The sequence below is a fragment of the Motacilla alba genome, chromosome Z (assembly GCF_015832195.1).
Source record: "Motacilla alba alba isolate MOTALB_02 chromosome Z, Motacilla_alba_V1.0_pri, whole genome shotgun sequence".
NCBI lineage: Eukaryota > Metazoa > Chordata > Aves > Passeriformes > Motacillidae > Motacilla > Motacilla alba.
The window spans coordinates 50,522,242-50,539,081 of NC_052046.1; the positions used below are offsets into that span (position 1 = coordinate 50,522,242).

General features: G+C 38.6%; 1 protein-coding gene across 4 annotated transcripts in view; it reads left to right on the top strand.

Moving 5' to 3' along the window:
* Nucleotides 1–1,679: 1,679 nt before the first annotated feature.
* TUT7 (terminal uridylyl transferase 7) overlaps nt 1,680–16,840 on the top strand; it is a 33,909-nt gene continuing 18,748 nt past the window's right edge. For 2 of the 4 annotated variants that reach the window (XM_038124028.1, XM_038124031.1), the window contains exons 1-10: nt 1,680–1,810; nt 3,670–4,196; nt 8,297–8,472; nt 9,017–9,133; nt 9,858–10,035; nt 10,509–10,597; nt 11,583–11,634; nt 13,267–13,336; nt 14,188–14,314; nt 15,033–15,152. In XM_038124028.1, the coding sequence (XP_037979956.1) occupies nt 3,701–4,196; nt 8,297–8,472; nt 9,017–9,133; nt 9,858–10,035; nt 10,509–10,597; nt 11,583–11,634; nt 13,267–13,336; nt 14,188–14,314; nt 15,033–15,152 (1,425 nt within the window). In that variant the 5' untranslated portion in view covers nt 1,680–1,810; nt 3,670–3,700. Of the gene's footprint in view, nt 2,310–3,669; nt 4,197–8,296; nt 8,473–9,016; nt 9,134–9,857; nt 10,036–10,508; nt 10,598–11,582; nt 11,635–13,266; nt 13,337–14,187; nt 14,315–15,032; nt 15,153–16,840 lie in introns of all 4 variants that reach the window. The other 2 variants (XM_038124030.1, XM_038124029.1) reach the window with 2 other exon arrangements.

Genomic DNA, 16,840 nt, shown 5'->3' on the forward strand with positions numbered 1-16,840 from the left:
ATGGAGAGCATTCCAACAGTAAAATGCTGAGGTGACAAAGCACGTATGGGGCGAGGCTCCAAGAGCTGTCTGAGTCACAGTCAAAACAGGAGTCTACCTCTGCTTCCTACCACTTCTGTGCTTGGGCGATTCCATCCCCATCAGCTCAAGTACGGCAAAAGTATAATCCCAAACTGGCCCAGTTTGTCACACAAAGCCACATAAAAAATGCAATCCTTCATTCCTTGTTGAACAAGCTTTCATAAAGGAAAAGAATATTTTTTCTACAATAGCAAAAGAAAACAAAACCTATTAAAGGATATATAAAATATCTATAAAATACTTGCTTTCTCAAACTGTAGAACAAAATGTCTGCAGCAGATTCAAGATCAGTACTCAAAAAATTCCAGAGACTACATTTCTTAAAAAAAAAAAAAAGTGATGCCCAATTCTGTGTTTGTTCTTTAAGCTCAGTGTTATAATTTATATGCATCTGGCTGATCTTACTTGATTTAGTGAGTTGTACTCTTTTACTATTTCTCAATTTCTCTCTCTTATTTTATTACTAATAAATTTAGAAAGAGCTGGTAGTTATCCTTCTCATTTCAATATTTGTATTCTGCATGCTAAGTTTAGTTTTTCTCACCAAAAAGAAAAAGACTTTTTTTTTCATAAAAATTGACTAATTGCATCTTCAGGCTATTTAGGAAAAAATCTCAGTGGATCAAAATTTAGGCTTTCCAAGCAAGCAGCATGTGTGTTTAGGACATGACACTTTTGGCCCATTTCCTCTTATTTTTGTCTGACCATAGAAAATGCTAGTATTTGAGTATACAATAATCCATCTTCCATCTAATTGAAATTTAAATGTGAATCATCGACTTATATAAAAATCATAGGCATTTTAGCTTCATAAAAATGACAGAAACTTTAGACAGTCTTGCATGGCTGCATTAGGGAGATTACATCAGACCAAAGATTGTTTGACCCACCACAGACACTATGACACAAAACATGCTGAGCCTGCAGCCACTCAACAATTTTATGGAAGAAGGAGAGAAGACAGGGTTGAGAAGTGTTTTCCTGTTTGGTATCCCAGCCACACCTGCTTACAGCAATTGTTTTGGTAAGATATGCTATCCTTTCATGCCAGGCCCTTTCCAAAAAGCATCTTTGGAATGCTTGAGGGGCTAGAGGGGTGAGGCTACCCCTCAAATCTTTTGTTCATAATTGAGCTCCTCTCTGCAAGGGCGTTGAGGTGCTGGGGCCTGTCCAGAGAAGGGCAATGGAGCTGGTCAGGCCTGAGGCAGCAGGTCTGGAGCCCAAGTCCTGTGAGGAGTGGCTGAGGGAGCTGCGAGTGTTTAGCCTGGAGCAGGCTCAGAGGAGACTTCTTTGTAGTCTGCAACTGCCTAAAAGGAGGGTGCAGCCAGGTGGGGGTCGGCCTCTTTTCACAAGCACCAGGTGAGGGGACAAGAGGGCAGAGCCTCAAGCAAAGTTCGGGGAGGCTCAGGTTGTACATTAGGAGTAATTTCTTCACAGAAGGGGTGATTAGACGTGGCAACGGCCTGCCCAGGGAGGTGGCGGAGTCACCCAAACACGAGGGTTAGAGGAGGACCGGACGCAACACACCGGCGCTCAGTCTCGCACGCTTTCCCAGCCCACCGGGCCGGCCCCACCTCCGCGTCCGGCCCTGTCCCGCCCCGCCGGGCGCGGAGGTGGGGCTGCGCTGCCGGAAAAGCCGCGCGAATCGGCCGCGCCGAGGGAGTAGCGTCGCTTCCGTCGCGCCACAATGGCGAGCTCTGGGCGGCGGGCGGGCCGGCGGTAGCGGGCGGTGAGTGCCTTTCTCTTGGCGGCCGGCGGCAGGGCGAGGCCTTTCCCGGCGGCGGCCTATGCTCCTTGCCCGCCCCTTGGCCTCCCTCCCTACGTCTCTCGGTCCCCTCGTGCCTGGCCCTGACGCGGCCCCTCTGCTCGCGGGCTGTGTCCGGCTGAGGCGGCAGGTTTGGCTTATGCTGCGCCACAGTCCCTCCACCGGAGTCGGGAGTCGACAGGAGTGGGCTGAGGACCTTCATTAGCCTGTGGGAGGCCAAGGCGGAGCGAGCCGGGAGCTGCAGCGTGGCGGCAAGGGAGCCCTGGCCCACGTAGTGTGTTTCCTGCCCGGTGTCTTAACACCTGCGCCTGGGTTCCGCTGGCAACTTGGGCGGCGCTGCCTGATGCTGCAGGCCCCGCAGGCAACCGGGTCCTGCCCATCGGCGACGCCGCTGGCCCCCCGGGCAGCCCCCTGCGCACACCAGGTTCGCACCTCCAGTCGTGGTCGGGAGCCGGAGGCGAATGTAAACTTTGACTTCTGTTTCCTTCCCGTGCAGGGAGGTGTCGCCATCCAGCCTGGCGGCAGGGCGTGGGCGTTGCTTCTGGGAATGACTAAAATAGGCTGGGTTTAGGTCGCTCTGAAATTCGGGTTTGACAGCGTTTCTTGTCTAAAATGGGAAGCAGGTGCACTTTTTGCGTTTGAAACTTTACTTTCTGCTCTTAGCTGGAGGAGCTGCATTCCCAGACATGTACATAATTGGGTAAAATATTGTTCTTTAGGACGGGAATCCTATTTGTTTTGTTGCTTGTGTGGGACCAAAAAACTATCATCATTTTAAGAGGGTCATAAACATTAAAAGTCTCAGGCCTGTAAAATACAGACACTGAGATTCTTAAGAGTGCCTTTGTGGCCTGGAGAACTTAAAAAAATTTAAAAGTGAAAAATCAGGTACCCTACTCCTATATTAATGGCAACAGAAGGGCATTGTATGATGTTTACATGCTTGAAAGTGTTCTTTACATCTCTTTACAGTTTTATTTGCATCCTTAAGCATCTACATGTATTTTGAAAGAGATAATCTTTTTTGTTTGGTTGTATGTATCTATTTTTAAATCATAAAATATTCAGTGTTGAGGAGACCACTGCCACTTAACATGTTTTACACAGTCTCTTCCTGTAGTTCCCCTTTCACAGTCCACATGGCTTATTGACAGCATTGGAGTTAGAGCTCTGTGGAAGTGTTTTGTATTAAGAAAAATGGAGGTAACCAAAGAAAGGGGGAGGGACGTGCAAGCAATTTGGTGGTCTAGATGTTTTAGACAATGCTAAAATAATATGAAATAGGAGCGCTTAATACTGAGTGGTGGTCTGGCCAAAATGTGCAGGGAGCACATTGTTTCTAAGTCACTATATCATACTTGCCAGATAGCTAGATTGCAACTTAGCTTTTGCATCTCTCTGTCCTCTGATGATCATGATTTTCATTCTTAACAAGGTGAACAGTGTCTACTGTGGGCAAAGAGGAATATTCTGATATGTAGAATGGCCTTGGGGTCATCCTTGCCTCCTTGTTTACCTCCCTCAGCCAGTCTTCCAAAGCTTTCCTGTACTGAGCTGGGACTGATGTAGACTTTCTATCTTTCTTTTCTATCTGTCCTAAAGACCTTAGGGCCTGGAAAAGCCATAGACCATCTCTGCATTTTATAAACCACACATAGGTATTAAGGCATACTAAGAGAAGAGACCTAGCTGAGTTTTGGACTGCCTTTTCTTGCCTTGGTTTAAGCCAGGGCTTTGTTTGTTGAGATTTCCATAGCAGTCAATACCCAGTGTTCATTCCTTGATTGATTTTAAAGTACAGTTTTTAACTTTTTGATTTCTAGGTGGGAATCGCTAAATTGAACAGCAATAACCATGGGAGATGCTGCAAAACCTTGCTTTGCCAAACAAAATAAGGAACAGGAAATTTTGCATCCAGGAGAATTAAAAGAAAGTCCCTTACAGATGGACTACCTAGTCATGGATGAATATGGAAGTGGCTGTAGCAATAAAGTAGATACCAGCCTGCAAAAGAAAAAAGGAACTCCAGGTCATTACGGAAGCAGTCCCAGGCGAGGGCAACAAAGTGTTTTGAGTAGCCCAAATTCACTTAAAAACACAGCTTACAGTCAAGGGTCAAAGTTAAATGATACCCAAAGAGACCAAATGAAGAAGTGGGTATCTGATGATCACCATGGTACTTCTGACACCTGGAGAGAGTATTGTTCTGCTGCCTGGATTCCTGGGCATGGCAGGACAAGAAAGGACTCTTTTCACGAGGTGGAAGGTGCTGGAAACAGAAATGTAAGACGACAACTTCAGGAAGATTTAATGAGCAAAGATGTGCCAGACATGCAGAAAGGAACTTCTGGTAATCACATGTTTCTTTGTTTTTGCATAGCTATCCAGTAAAGTAGCTTCCTACATGTGTTACTGAAGCATAAAATTTCAAGATTCATTATTAAAGCAAAAAAAGTGGTTTTGTTCTCTCATGTATTGCAAACTAATGACTGCTCTCTATTTCTAGCACTTCAGACAAATTGTTACAGCAAATAATACAGAACTTGTTTTATAGATTGTGTTGTCTTTGTAGTTTAGCCTGTGAGTGATAGGAGTAAGTAGATTGCAGCATCTGTGTAGTGTCTCTGTTATTTTGCCTGTACAATTTGATGGAATCTGTCAAGGCTGGTAAGAGATCTTTCCATTAAGCTGATAACAGGGTAAGATTTTTGGAGCTACCAATGAGGTCTTTAAAAATGTGTGTTAAAGAAGATTGAAAGCAACACCCTGTCAGTATTGTGAGAACTCAGTACAGCAATAACACGAGTCTAGTTCTTCATACATATTTAACTTTCCTGTGGGCAGTTGGTACTAATAATCAGAGTACAAACCCAGAGCATTGAAATGTCAGGAATGACAGCCTAAGGGAGGGTGAAGTGATCGATACAATATTTTCATTGAATGCAAATACAGCAGAAAAAGAAAGCTTAAAAGAATGTAGAGAATATAACTTGTGTGTGATTCTGCTGACATGGAATGCCACTTGACAGGAAACCTCTCTTATTTTATTTAAGAGTGGAAGCCAGAGATAGTAGTGATCAGAGCCTCTGCTGAGAAGGAAGGTTGACTCTAGGAAGTCCAGCAATGTAATGTCCTTTCCCGTGATATTAGCTGTCACTAAAAAGATAAACTGAGAACAGGTGCCCAGTGTCTCTCATTGTTAGAAGTAAGCTGCACACAGCTCAACATCACATGAGGAGAAAGCAGAGTGTTTTCATAAGTTTTTCTTCATAGTTTCTTCTTTTACTGGATATAATGAACTTTTTTTCTGTGAAACTTCAGGAACTCACTGAAATAGATTTTTAGAACCAGTGGCAATCATACTTGAGAACTTAAGGGAAGTGAGCTACTGATTACAGGAATGGGCAAGTGTCTCTTAAAAGAGATATTAAAATAATTGGTGTGCAGGTTAAATCTTGGGGGGTGAGTTTTGGAAAAAATAATTTACTGTAAGTATTTGACAGGTATCAAAGATAATAAGTAGTAAGTATGCATTTGTTAAGGAAAAGATATGCCAAGTCCTAATTTATTTATTTAAAATAGTCATCAGTCCCCTGTGGACATGGGAAAGGAGTTGGTAGGTATTGCTTGCACTAGTACTGTACTACTTTGGATACTCTTATGTGACAGTTCCGTAAGTAAACTCGTGGAAAATTGTCTGGATTAAATTAATGTAAGAGACCTGCAGAGCTTATTAGGTAGCAATACTCAGAAACTACTAAAAGATTTTGTCAGTTAAAGAAAGTAGTGAGTGAACATCTAGTGAGTGAGGATTCTATTCCATGCAATGTTTGTTATACTACTCTAATGATGAATGAATACAGCAGACCTATTAATTGTGTGCTCTGAAAATTGAATACACTGTGGAGCTGGTAGGAATGGAATGCAGAAAAGCAGGAAGGTCAATTAAAATAACTTTGCACAGTTGGAGAAATGACCTACATATAGGATGAAATACAAAGGATGTGTAAATGCCATTGTTTAACGAGGAATATCAGCTGTGCAAACAAAGCAGGAAAAGTTACTATAATTTTTTTTTTTTGAGAAGGATCTGAAATGACAGTGAATCAGAAGATGATAATGAGTGGTCATTATCATGGGGCTGTGAGGCATGAAAAAAAACTCACAGTCTGAAGTACCCCTTTTTCTGAGTAGTACTCTGTCCAGTTTTGTCACCCCACTTGTATGAATAAAATGGAAGCTGTGCAAAGACAAGCAAGAAGGTTGTCAAGATACCTAGAAAACAGAAGCTATTGAAACTATAAACAATGCCCAATGTTTCTGCAAAATGTAGAGGGTAGGGAGGCATAGTAACAATCTTCTGTGTAGGAAGCTGTAAAAAGTTGATGTAGTAAACTATTGTTTCTTTCAAGTCGATGGGACACAAAGCAATGGGCCTAAAATTGAGCAAGAAAGATTCAGATGGGGAATAAAGGTCAAGTTTCTAAAGGTAAAGCTAGGGAGGTTCTGGAGAAGTTGTCTGGGCAGCTCATGGAAAAGGTACTTGAAGGCCTTTAAGAACAGGTTAGCTGCGCATTGCTCAGATTTGATGGAGTTCGTTTCATCCTGCTGCGAAGCACAGGCATGGCATAGCTCACCTCTTGAGGTCCCTTCAGAAGTTCTGTGTCAAGTAGCAAAATTACTAAAAATTTTTCTTCTAGTATTTACTTGAAATATTTTGTGCAGTTGTCCTTTTCATTGCCTTCATGTCTTTTTTTATTGTAGCTCGTAAGGAAGTTTATTGGTAAACTCTTGAGACACTGTCCTTTAGTACTTTATTTAATCATTAACGTATAATTAGATTGTTGTACTGGAAGTATTTAGTTTGTAATTTTTAAGTTACTTGTCGGCTACTGAAATAATTGATAAGTAGGTAGTTGTCACAGGCTTTTCTGTGAAAACATTGATATATGTCCAGGTTCTATCCACACTGATTAGTTAAAAAATGTAGTGAAACAGATGTGGACATCTTAGGAATTTGAGCAGAAGTGTTGATGCAAAAATGTAGGATGTGGGGAAGGTTCAGAAGCTCAGACTTCTGTTTCTGCTCCCTGGAGATTCGTTTGGAGTGCTGCTTCTACAGCCTATTAGGCCTATATTCTCTTTATTGTAGCTTTAACTTGTGCTGCTGCTGAAAGAAAGAAATTATATTACCATCTTTGACCTGATACTGTTTACACCACTAATACATGCATGCTGTGTAGTGAACTAAATCAAACAACTGGTCACAAATACACGACTCTGTTGCTACCCTTTTGCCAATTATTAGAGACAAAATTGCGGTCATGGGAAAGAAATTTTTAAAATGTATTTGGAAGAGGAGTTAGTATCTGTTTGTTTGGGCTTTTTTTGCCTTTTTTAATTACTACAAATTAAAGCCTCGTGCTGTGATAAAAGGTTGGGAGTCTAAGGAAGTTGCATGAACTTTCTTAGAAGAGAGGAACTTCAGAAATTCCAGGCATTGGGACATCCTGTATAGCTGTACAAGTGAGAGGCAAGGTGTGAAAAATCTGATGTGTATACTTATTCCTGAGATGATTTTTACAGGTATTGGCTTTGGGCCAATAGCAGCTTCTGCTTCAAAATGATGATACAATCCACTTAAAAGTAGAAGTGGTATTTAGATTAATTTGTTCCAGACCTTTTGCTGTAAACACAACAAGCTTTTTAAACATTATTATTATTATTATGATAGATTTACAGTTTTATTAAAGCAATGTGCACATGCTTAGCAAGTCCATTCTTTAGTCTCTGTAGCCAGCAGTGGTGCTTTCTTTTTTCCACTTGTTTATTTAATATTGTGAAGGTAGTAGTGATCCAAATACTGGTTTGGCTGAAAGGCAAATTGCATTATCACAGGTAATAATCCTTTGTTAATAAATTGTCATATGTGAGCTAAACCACAACAGTGCCATATCAGAGTGCTGCTAGGTCTTAATTAATCATTCAGATTGGACCACACTTTTTCATTTTTGTCATACTTGTAGTCTAGCTTATTTGTCTACCAAAGCCTAGCCAGGCATCCCAAAATCTTTGGACATATTCTGTATTTTTGGTGTAAGGCCATACAGGTATATAAGGACATACAGAATCCTATTGCATTTAGTTCTAATTTTTTTTTGCCAGTTTTTATAAAGGTATCTAAATAAGGTAAATTTCTTCATTGGAACAAATTGATTGATTTATTTGTAGTTTGGGACAAAGGCACTTTGGGACAAAGGATGTGATACTAATATACACTTATTATTATCCAACTTGCACAGGACAAATGGTGAAACCAAACCAGGTAGGTGAATTGTGCTTTCTTTGACTCTCATGTAAGTAGAATGTTTATTAAGGAAAAAAAAAATTTAAATGCTGTGTGGCACTCTGCAGTTATTTGACATGTTTGGTCTCATAATTCTTTATAAGAAATGAAGAAGCTTAGAAAACCAAGAAGACTGAGAAGAACTAGAAAAGATGAGTGTGATCATGATGAAGTGGAAGGTCCAGTCATAGATGAATCCGTGCTGTCAGCAAAAGAACTTCTGGGACTGCAGCAAGCTGAAGAACGATTGAAGCGAGACTACATTTATAGACTGAAGAAGGTGCCGCTGTCTTTACTCGTAAAGATAGACCTCTCCTATTTTTTGTGCATATAAATGTATTCTAGATGGTACACTTTGAGCAATATCTGTGATTGTAGCTAGGAAGTTTAGTTACACAATTTAAGTAACGATGTTGCTGTTAATGAATGGTAAAAAGAAGAGGGTTTATCTTTTGGGGTTTTTTGCTGCAACAATGATAACAGTTCAAGCTCAAAGAAATGGCTTCTCCTTTAGTTCTTGGAACGACATCAGATCTTAATTAAAATGCTGGGGTAGTTGTTTCTTCAATTAATATATTCCTCCATGAATATTGGCTATTTTTTCCTATAAAAGATAAGATGTTGGGTGTTATTGACATGGTATCATTCTTCTGACATTGTATTTGATGTGCGAACTTTTTGATGGAAAATAAGAAGTGAGGGAAGCTAAAGTGAGTGGGTGTAGGTTTCAGAGTTAGTCCATTGAACTTAGCAAGAGTACTGAATGAAGTGAAAATAATACTTTTATATATTTTAAGGGGTTTTTTTTACTATCTTTATTTTAGCAACCTCGAAGCTACCCATCAGCAAAATATACCTGCAAGTTGTGTGATGTTCTGATTGAGTCAGTGGCTTTTGCTCATAAGCATATTAAAGAAAAAAGACACAAGAAAAGCTTAAAGGTGAGTTTAGCACAAGAAAAAAGTATTAACTGTAGTTTAATGAAACCTTCCTTACCCCACTAAAAATTATGAAACTGCACTGCTTTTAAAACCATTCCACATTTAGTTTTTACCATGTTTCAATATTTTTAAGAACTGTTGCATAGTGATACCAATGAAAACAGTAAGCTTGGGACCTGGACTTTGCAATGAGCAGTAGGAATAAGCAAATACAGTTGATAGGCCAGAATTAGAAGTTATAACCTATATGTCAGAATGAATATTTCAGTTCAGAAATACTGCAGAAATTAGGCACCTGTAGAGTATTACAGATTCGTTTATATATGAAGGAAATAGGTTTGTTTTGGCCATAAGCATCAAAATAACTTCCAGCATAACATCAATTTTACCTTTTTTTTACCATCTACTTTCTCTGCTTGAAGGGAGCAAAAATATATCTTATGCAGATTTTCTGTTTCTTCCTCTTTAGCTCCTACCTTTTTATACTTCATAGGTGATGAAAGAATTGGTGATTTTTTTTTTTAACATGCCAAGTACATGTATATATATCTCTGAACGTTACTGAAACCTCCTGGAGTATCAGATTATTTATTGCTTCCAATTATCTACATTACCTGGAAAATTTGTGGTGGTGGTGGTATTACATGGGATGAATTGTTTGCATTCATTTTAGCATGTAAAGCAACTCAAGAAACTCATTAAAACATTGGTCTTACCTTGAAAGGAAAAGCAAGAAGAACAACTGCTGACTGCTCTTCCTCCTCCAACGCCTTCCCAGATACGAGCTATCAGTGTTGCTATTGAAAATGTTGTGCAGGAGTTTGGCTTAAATAATGAAGATCTAGAAGAAAGGCTTAACATCAAAACAATGATGGAAAACTTGCTGCGTCAAAAATTGCCAGGTATTACTTATGCCAACTTATTAAAACAAAATAACAACAAAAACTGAACAAACAAAAAGAGAAATCAACTAAAAAAAAATCCCCAACAGCTTATGAAATGAAAACTGAATTAAAAACCTTGGCTCTCTAAATTCTAAAACAGCATGTTTAGTTACTAGTCTGTTGTACAACTTGATGTAGCAATATAAACCTGTTCCAGAATTAAATTACCATGGTGTTCATGACCCAAACAGGCTTGTAGTAAAAAGTGAAGATAAAAAGGATATGGGAGGGATTTGACCTTCATGATAAGCCTTTACCAACAACGGCATGGGAGGCAGGATTTAGTAACAGTTCTGGGCTGTTGAAGACCATTTTTCTTTTCCTGTTCTTACCAAAACCAGGTGTAGGTTTGACATCTCTTAGCAATGCTGTAAGTAGCTACAGACTTAGTTAGGCATAGTGTAAATGAAGTATAATTCTTTTTGTTGCAGAGTGTTCATTAAGATTGTATGGCTCCTCCTATAGCAGATTCGGCTTCAAAACTTCAGACTTAAACATAGATACCCAGTTTCCTGCCAATGTAAGTAAGGCCATTTTATTAAGTATGTGTTAGTGGGTTTAAATGTGGTTTTTTGCATCTTCATGTAGATTATATTGTAAATATATTTTATGGTGTGGTAGTAACGCTTTTTATGAAAGCCCATTGGGTAAAACAGAGGCGGTCTGGTCTTAAAATAACATTCTTTGTAGAACTGTAGTCATTGGGCAATGTAATACATCTTTATGTTTTGTTGAAACTTCTTCTGAAAAATACTTAAAACATCTGTACTCTAGCAGTCCTCTAAGACAGATGATTATTTATATTCTCTTACAGCTGGAATAAATTACACTTCTGTGATCTTGTTTCAGTACTGATCCTGGTTTTGTATTGATATATTCACATATGCACTTTTTGACTACTAGGTTATATTTGAGCCATGAAACCTCATGGTTATTTATATGTGGAGTAATTTAAGGTCTTTATTTGCATTGTTAATTGTTTTTATGCATCTTTGTGCTTGAACCAAACAATTAACAGGACAAATTAAATAAAACATAAATTAAATTAAACATAAAAACAATTAACATGACAAAGGAATTAAGGACATGATTCCATACTTAACCTTACTCCTTCTGTAGTTGATTTGGCAGTCACATTGTTAGCATTTAACATTTTCTTTAGGAAACCGAGAATGATCTTAGTTCATAAAGTGCATGGAATTTTAAAAAGCCATCATTCCAGTCTTTAACATGATGTAAGTTCACTACGTCAGAATGCAGTCACATTTAAGCACACTGAAACAATAATTTTGCTGGTGGGGGTTTTCTTATCATAACCAAGTCTGATAGAGGTAAAAATAACTTTAGGAACAATTTCCTTCAAAGCAAGCAGAGCTCCTGTTCCTTTTGATGCAACTTAATAATTAGTGAAGTACACATAGAGGTGGTTTTAAATTTGGGTTGTAGAAAATCACTTTCTTGACAGGTGGTTGATACAAAAATATCTTTATTCCTTTTATTGACAGATGACTCAACCAGATGTTCTCTTACTTGTGCAAGAAAGTCTCCAGAACAGTGGTAAGAAAAAATTGCTGCCTTCCCAATATCATTAAACTATTACTGCTTAGTATTGTTGAATTTCACCTCTGCTGCAGGTACATCACATGCTGTCCTTTTTTTAGAAAGATATGAGAATGAATAATACTGCAGAAAAGAATAGATTAGGAAAACTACTTTTGGTTTGACATTCAGTGTTACAAGGGCTGAAGTGCTCTTATTTTTGATGGTGTGAGAAATTCCTAGTGGGAGGCTTTCTTCTACATTGAGTGAAGGTGTCATTACACGTGAGGTAGACTCTGCTGCCCTCCCCAGCCTGCTCTATTAGTCATGCATAGTACAGAAAGCAGCCTAAGTTCTTTAACATGTAACAGAAACCCAGTAGTGTACTTTCACATTGTGGTCTCTTTTCCTGTAATTACCTGCATGTGTCTGTCAGTGCAGGTGATAGCCATGATGACTGCATACAGGCACATGGGGGTTTTTTCAGATAATGTACCTCTGCGCATTAATACAAGGAAGTAAAGTTTAAGATCTGTTAAAAAGCTGCACTTACTGAAACCAATTCAAGCGTATGCAGACAAGAAAAAAAAGTTAAAATATTGTGCAGGGGGCATGAAAACTCTATTATTTTTAAATGCAGATTGCAAAAAGTAGCTTCACTGTTTTCTTGCCCTGCTTTATGCCCACAGTTTGGGAACCACATTATATGGTTCAAAACATGTATGTTTACTGAGATTTTCTCAGTGGCACCCCCACCATCATTGTATGTGTGTTTTATTGTCTGGACCATTATGGTCTTTGAGAATGGGGTTATTTATTTAAGTTAGAGGAAGAAGACTCAGATCTCGTAAGAAGTTAGGATTGCCATTGTATCACAAAAGCAAGTAATATTTGCATTAATGTGTTGTGCAGAGTCTTCTCTGTGAGTGAGACGATACAGGCATTGAGTATTAGGTGTTTGAGGTACCTCAGTGGCAAAAGCAAGATAATTCTCAGTGAAATTAGGTGTCCAGTTGGCTGAGTAACATCACAAAAATCTTGCCATTTCAAAATTTTTGAGTTAAGTATCTAAAATTGTTTGACAGTTTCCTCCCTTTCTGGCCCAGTGAAACCGTAGTTTTCAAAAGGTATCAAAAATAAGTCTAGTTTGGATCAAATCAGCACTACAAAGAGAAGGGATGAAAGCAAAGGACATCATGTAGGCAAACCTGTTCTATATTTACATCAAAGATTGTCAGGTAACCAGGGAAAAAAAGTTCCTTTCTGTACAGTAGTGATGTAACACTCTGTTTTTTTTTATTTTTTACACTAATACTGTTCCACAGATGCTGTAGGTCTCTCTGCATGCCTTAATTACTGAAGCCAGCTTTCAACAAAAACATACCTCCTTAATTTTACCTGCTGTGTATATAAGAATTTTGAAACATTCTGGTTTTTCTCAGTATTTTCCTAACAGTCCTTATTGTATAGACCATATTCTTCCTATCACATGTGAAACATATAAACCACATGTATCTTATTTTTCTCAATATTAGTCATTATATTACAAGCAGAAATTTTACCTGTACTCCTCTTGTTGGATCCAGTTCAATGTATTTTTTCTCAACATCACGCTTAATGTGGCTTCTTCTTTTTCTTTTTCCCACTTAGAATCTTTTACGGAAGTTGATGCAGATTTCCATGCTAGAGTACCAGTGGTGGTGTGCAGAGAAAAGCAAAGGTCTCGGTTGTCACTTTGTGTGTTCTAATAGTATATAGCAATGTAAATTATATTACCACCTGATAAATGATGTTTCTGTACTAAATTATTACAGTTCCATGGATCTTGAAACACAAACTAACACTCATGGGCAAGTCATTCCTAGCCTAGAATAAGAGGGTAAGGGTTGTTCTGTCCTCAGCTGTGTATTTCCCAATCCCTTCAACCATTATGGCTTCCAGCATGTACCCGTACCCTTCCATTTGGGATTATTGCTTAAGCAGAAACTTTCCTTTCTTATAGGTAGTCTACATACCATATTAAATTATACATTTCTGTAAGGATAAGAACAGTTTGCTTAGCTTCGCTTGTATTTTGAGAAAAGTGAAAAATGTTTTATTTTGCCCATTTGATGAATGTAAATTAAGATTCATGAAACATTATATAAACAACTACTGATAAAAAATATTACCAGTTATTTGGTGCTACCTTGATTTTTCAGTGTTTAAAAATATTTTAAGTTGTGTGAAAGCAACATAGAAACTGTTTGGGGAGTGTGGTGTGGGAAGACATTTTTGTTTTGTGAAGGAAATTAGTACTATAACTTTTTCAATTCAGTAAATTAATATTAGAAAAAATACTTAAACCTGAATTGTATCTTAAAACACTTGTACAGAAAATATAATGCATATATTCTCAACCTAATTATAAATGAAATTAGTATTGCATGCTGCTTTTCATGCAGAGATGCTGTTTTTGAGAGGCTGTCAAGTCTTTCCTTACAGCCTTATGCTACACTGTTCTGTAAGGTGTTATCTGACATATGGATGTTACAAAACCTTCAAGATCTTTCATTTCTTTTTGGATTTTAGTGGCCTTATTTGTAAAGTGAGTGCAGGGAATGAGAATGCTTGTCTGACAACAAACCATTTGGCTACACTTGGAAAGCTGGAACCTACTATCGTACCTTTAGTGATTGCCTTCAGGTACTGGGCAAAGGTGAGAGTCATTAGTATTCCCTTATCTGTGAATAAATATTGTATTAACTTTGATATCATGCCTGTGGTTATGGTTTAGAAAATGATTGTTGGAACAGCCCTTGGAAAAAGAGTGGAAATAAGGACATAAGTTTTATAAATTGTACATTTTATAAATTATATTATTAGCATTTGTGTGTGATAATGTTCTACTAAATTTCAAAAGTGGAATTTTAAGCTTCATTCAGTGGAATGCAGACTGTAAGTATCCTGCTTTGTTACAAAACTAGTCAGAGGAATGTATATGAGATGGAATTGCTAGTTTCTCATAAACTTAATGCATCATGAAAAAAAGTGGAAAAACTGTTTGTCTCTATTGTAGATGAAAACAACCTTGGGAATTAACATAGCATGTAAAATTTGTGTCTGCAATTAAAATAGTAATTAAAAATTGAAAAACTTCTGACTTGTACTGTATCTATGCAGAAGGAGCTATCGTTTTTTGCAGATGTGGTCTACACTGTCTGTTTTGCCAGTCTGTGTCCTATGGCTCTTACATTGAAAATGTTATGGTAGTAACTGCAGTAAATATGCAGGCCTTGAGAAAAAATTGCATCTGGTAAGAGCTCAAAGATACCTGAGTTTCTGTAGTATTCAATATGACTTCTGAACAGTAACTAAAACAGTATTTTTCATAGTATCACTTGAAGCTTTAATGGCTGCGTAATTTGTTTTTACAGTTATGTTGTGTTGATCGTCCTGAAGAGGGAGGCTTGTCACCTTATGTGTTCGCTTTAATGGTTATTTTCTTTCTACAACAGAGGAAAGAGCCCTTTCTGCCAGTCTATTTGGGATCATGGGTATGTGTATTAATACACTGAATAGTATAAATGAGAGGACCAGTTGCTTGTGGTGGTATATAATCTGTCAGTTTTATGCTGCTCTGAGCAAGCCATAAGTGAGCCATTTCTGCAGGAATTAAGAATGTGAATTCATTGTCATTCAATGACTACACTTAACTTTAGTATGCCTAGCGTAAGGTTGTATTTCACAATCCTAGTCACTGGATTAAGTGCTCTGTTGCCCCTTCTGTGAATAAGGGGAGGTGGGCATTGAATAATGCATTTTGCAACCATTTACTTCCTCATTTTTTTCAGCCTTTCCTCCAGACTGTTGAAAACTCAATCCACATAGTTACATCCCAAAACATCTTGGAATTTGCCATTTATTTCTCAAAAAAATAGACCATGGTTGAGGAGCACACTGGTGCACTGATACCATCAGACGGGATCCCATTAGGAGTTTATAGCATGTATTTCTTTAGTTAAGAAACCAAAATGCGTCTTGATGTCAATCCAGTTCTGGATTCTGGATTGGCATCCATAATACAGCTCCAATAATTCAATTCCAGTAATTGAATTTCAGTTCAATTATATTCATTGCACCCATTTTTGTACTTACAGTCTCTTGTTATGTTTAGCACACATGTTCCAGTTCCTGTAACTAATAACAAGAACCTTGCAGTTAGCAATTTTCTCTACTATGTTCCTGACTCATTCAAAAGCACATGTACCTTCTGAACTGGATGAGAAAAATGTCCTGTTGTATATGGCCATATAATTATAAGATACATATTTATGCTTGTCTAATGTGCAAAGAAAAGGTTGCATGACACAGAATTACAGAATTTTCTGGGCAATCAGTTCCAATGTTTGGTCACCCACACAGTATATTGACACAAGTTCTTCCTCATACTCAGGTGGAACATCTGGCATCAGTTTCTGCCCATTGCCTCTTGTCCTATTGTTCAGCACCACCTGGATCCATCCTCTTGACACCCTTCCTTCAGATAATCATTTATGAAGTCCTCTCTCAGTTGCCTCTTCTTAAGGCTGAGCAAGCCCAGCTTCCTCAGCCTTTCCTCATAAGTGGGGTTATAGTGGATATTTTTTCTCCTGACAAAAGAGGAATGATGGGGAGGACTCTTTTGATATCAAAAGGCTAATTAATTTCTTTATTATACTGTGTTCTATACATCTAAAAGTAAACCTGCCAAGCACTCAACCCTGCACACAACTGCACACACACTGCACTGAATCTTGTGACTGTCAGCTGACAGTCCCGACACACACACTCTTGGCCCTGATAGGCCAAGAAAACAAAACACCATGACTTTGGGTAAACAATCTCCATATTGCATTCTACTTTTGCACAAACACAGGCACAGCAAATAATAAGAATTGTGTTTTCTTTCTCTGAGGTTCGGAGAATGTGAATCCCAGAAATATTCTTGGGAAGATGTGCTTTTCTCTGTGAAGAGAAATGTGGGGCTAAAGTGAGGTGCTCCAGTTTAATTATCTTTGTAGCCCTTTGCTGGACCCACTTAAGGGACTCCATGTCTCTCCTGTCCTGAGGAGCCCAGAGCTGGACACAGCACTCCAGATGTGCCTCACCAGGGCTGAGTAGAAAGACAGGATCACCCCCCCTCACCCTGCTGGTAATGCTTTTTCCTAATGCACCTCAGAACAACATTGGCCTTCTTGGCCAC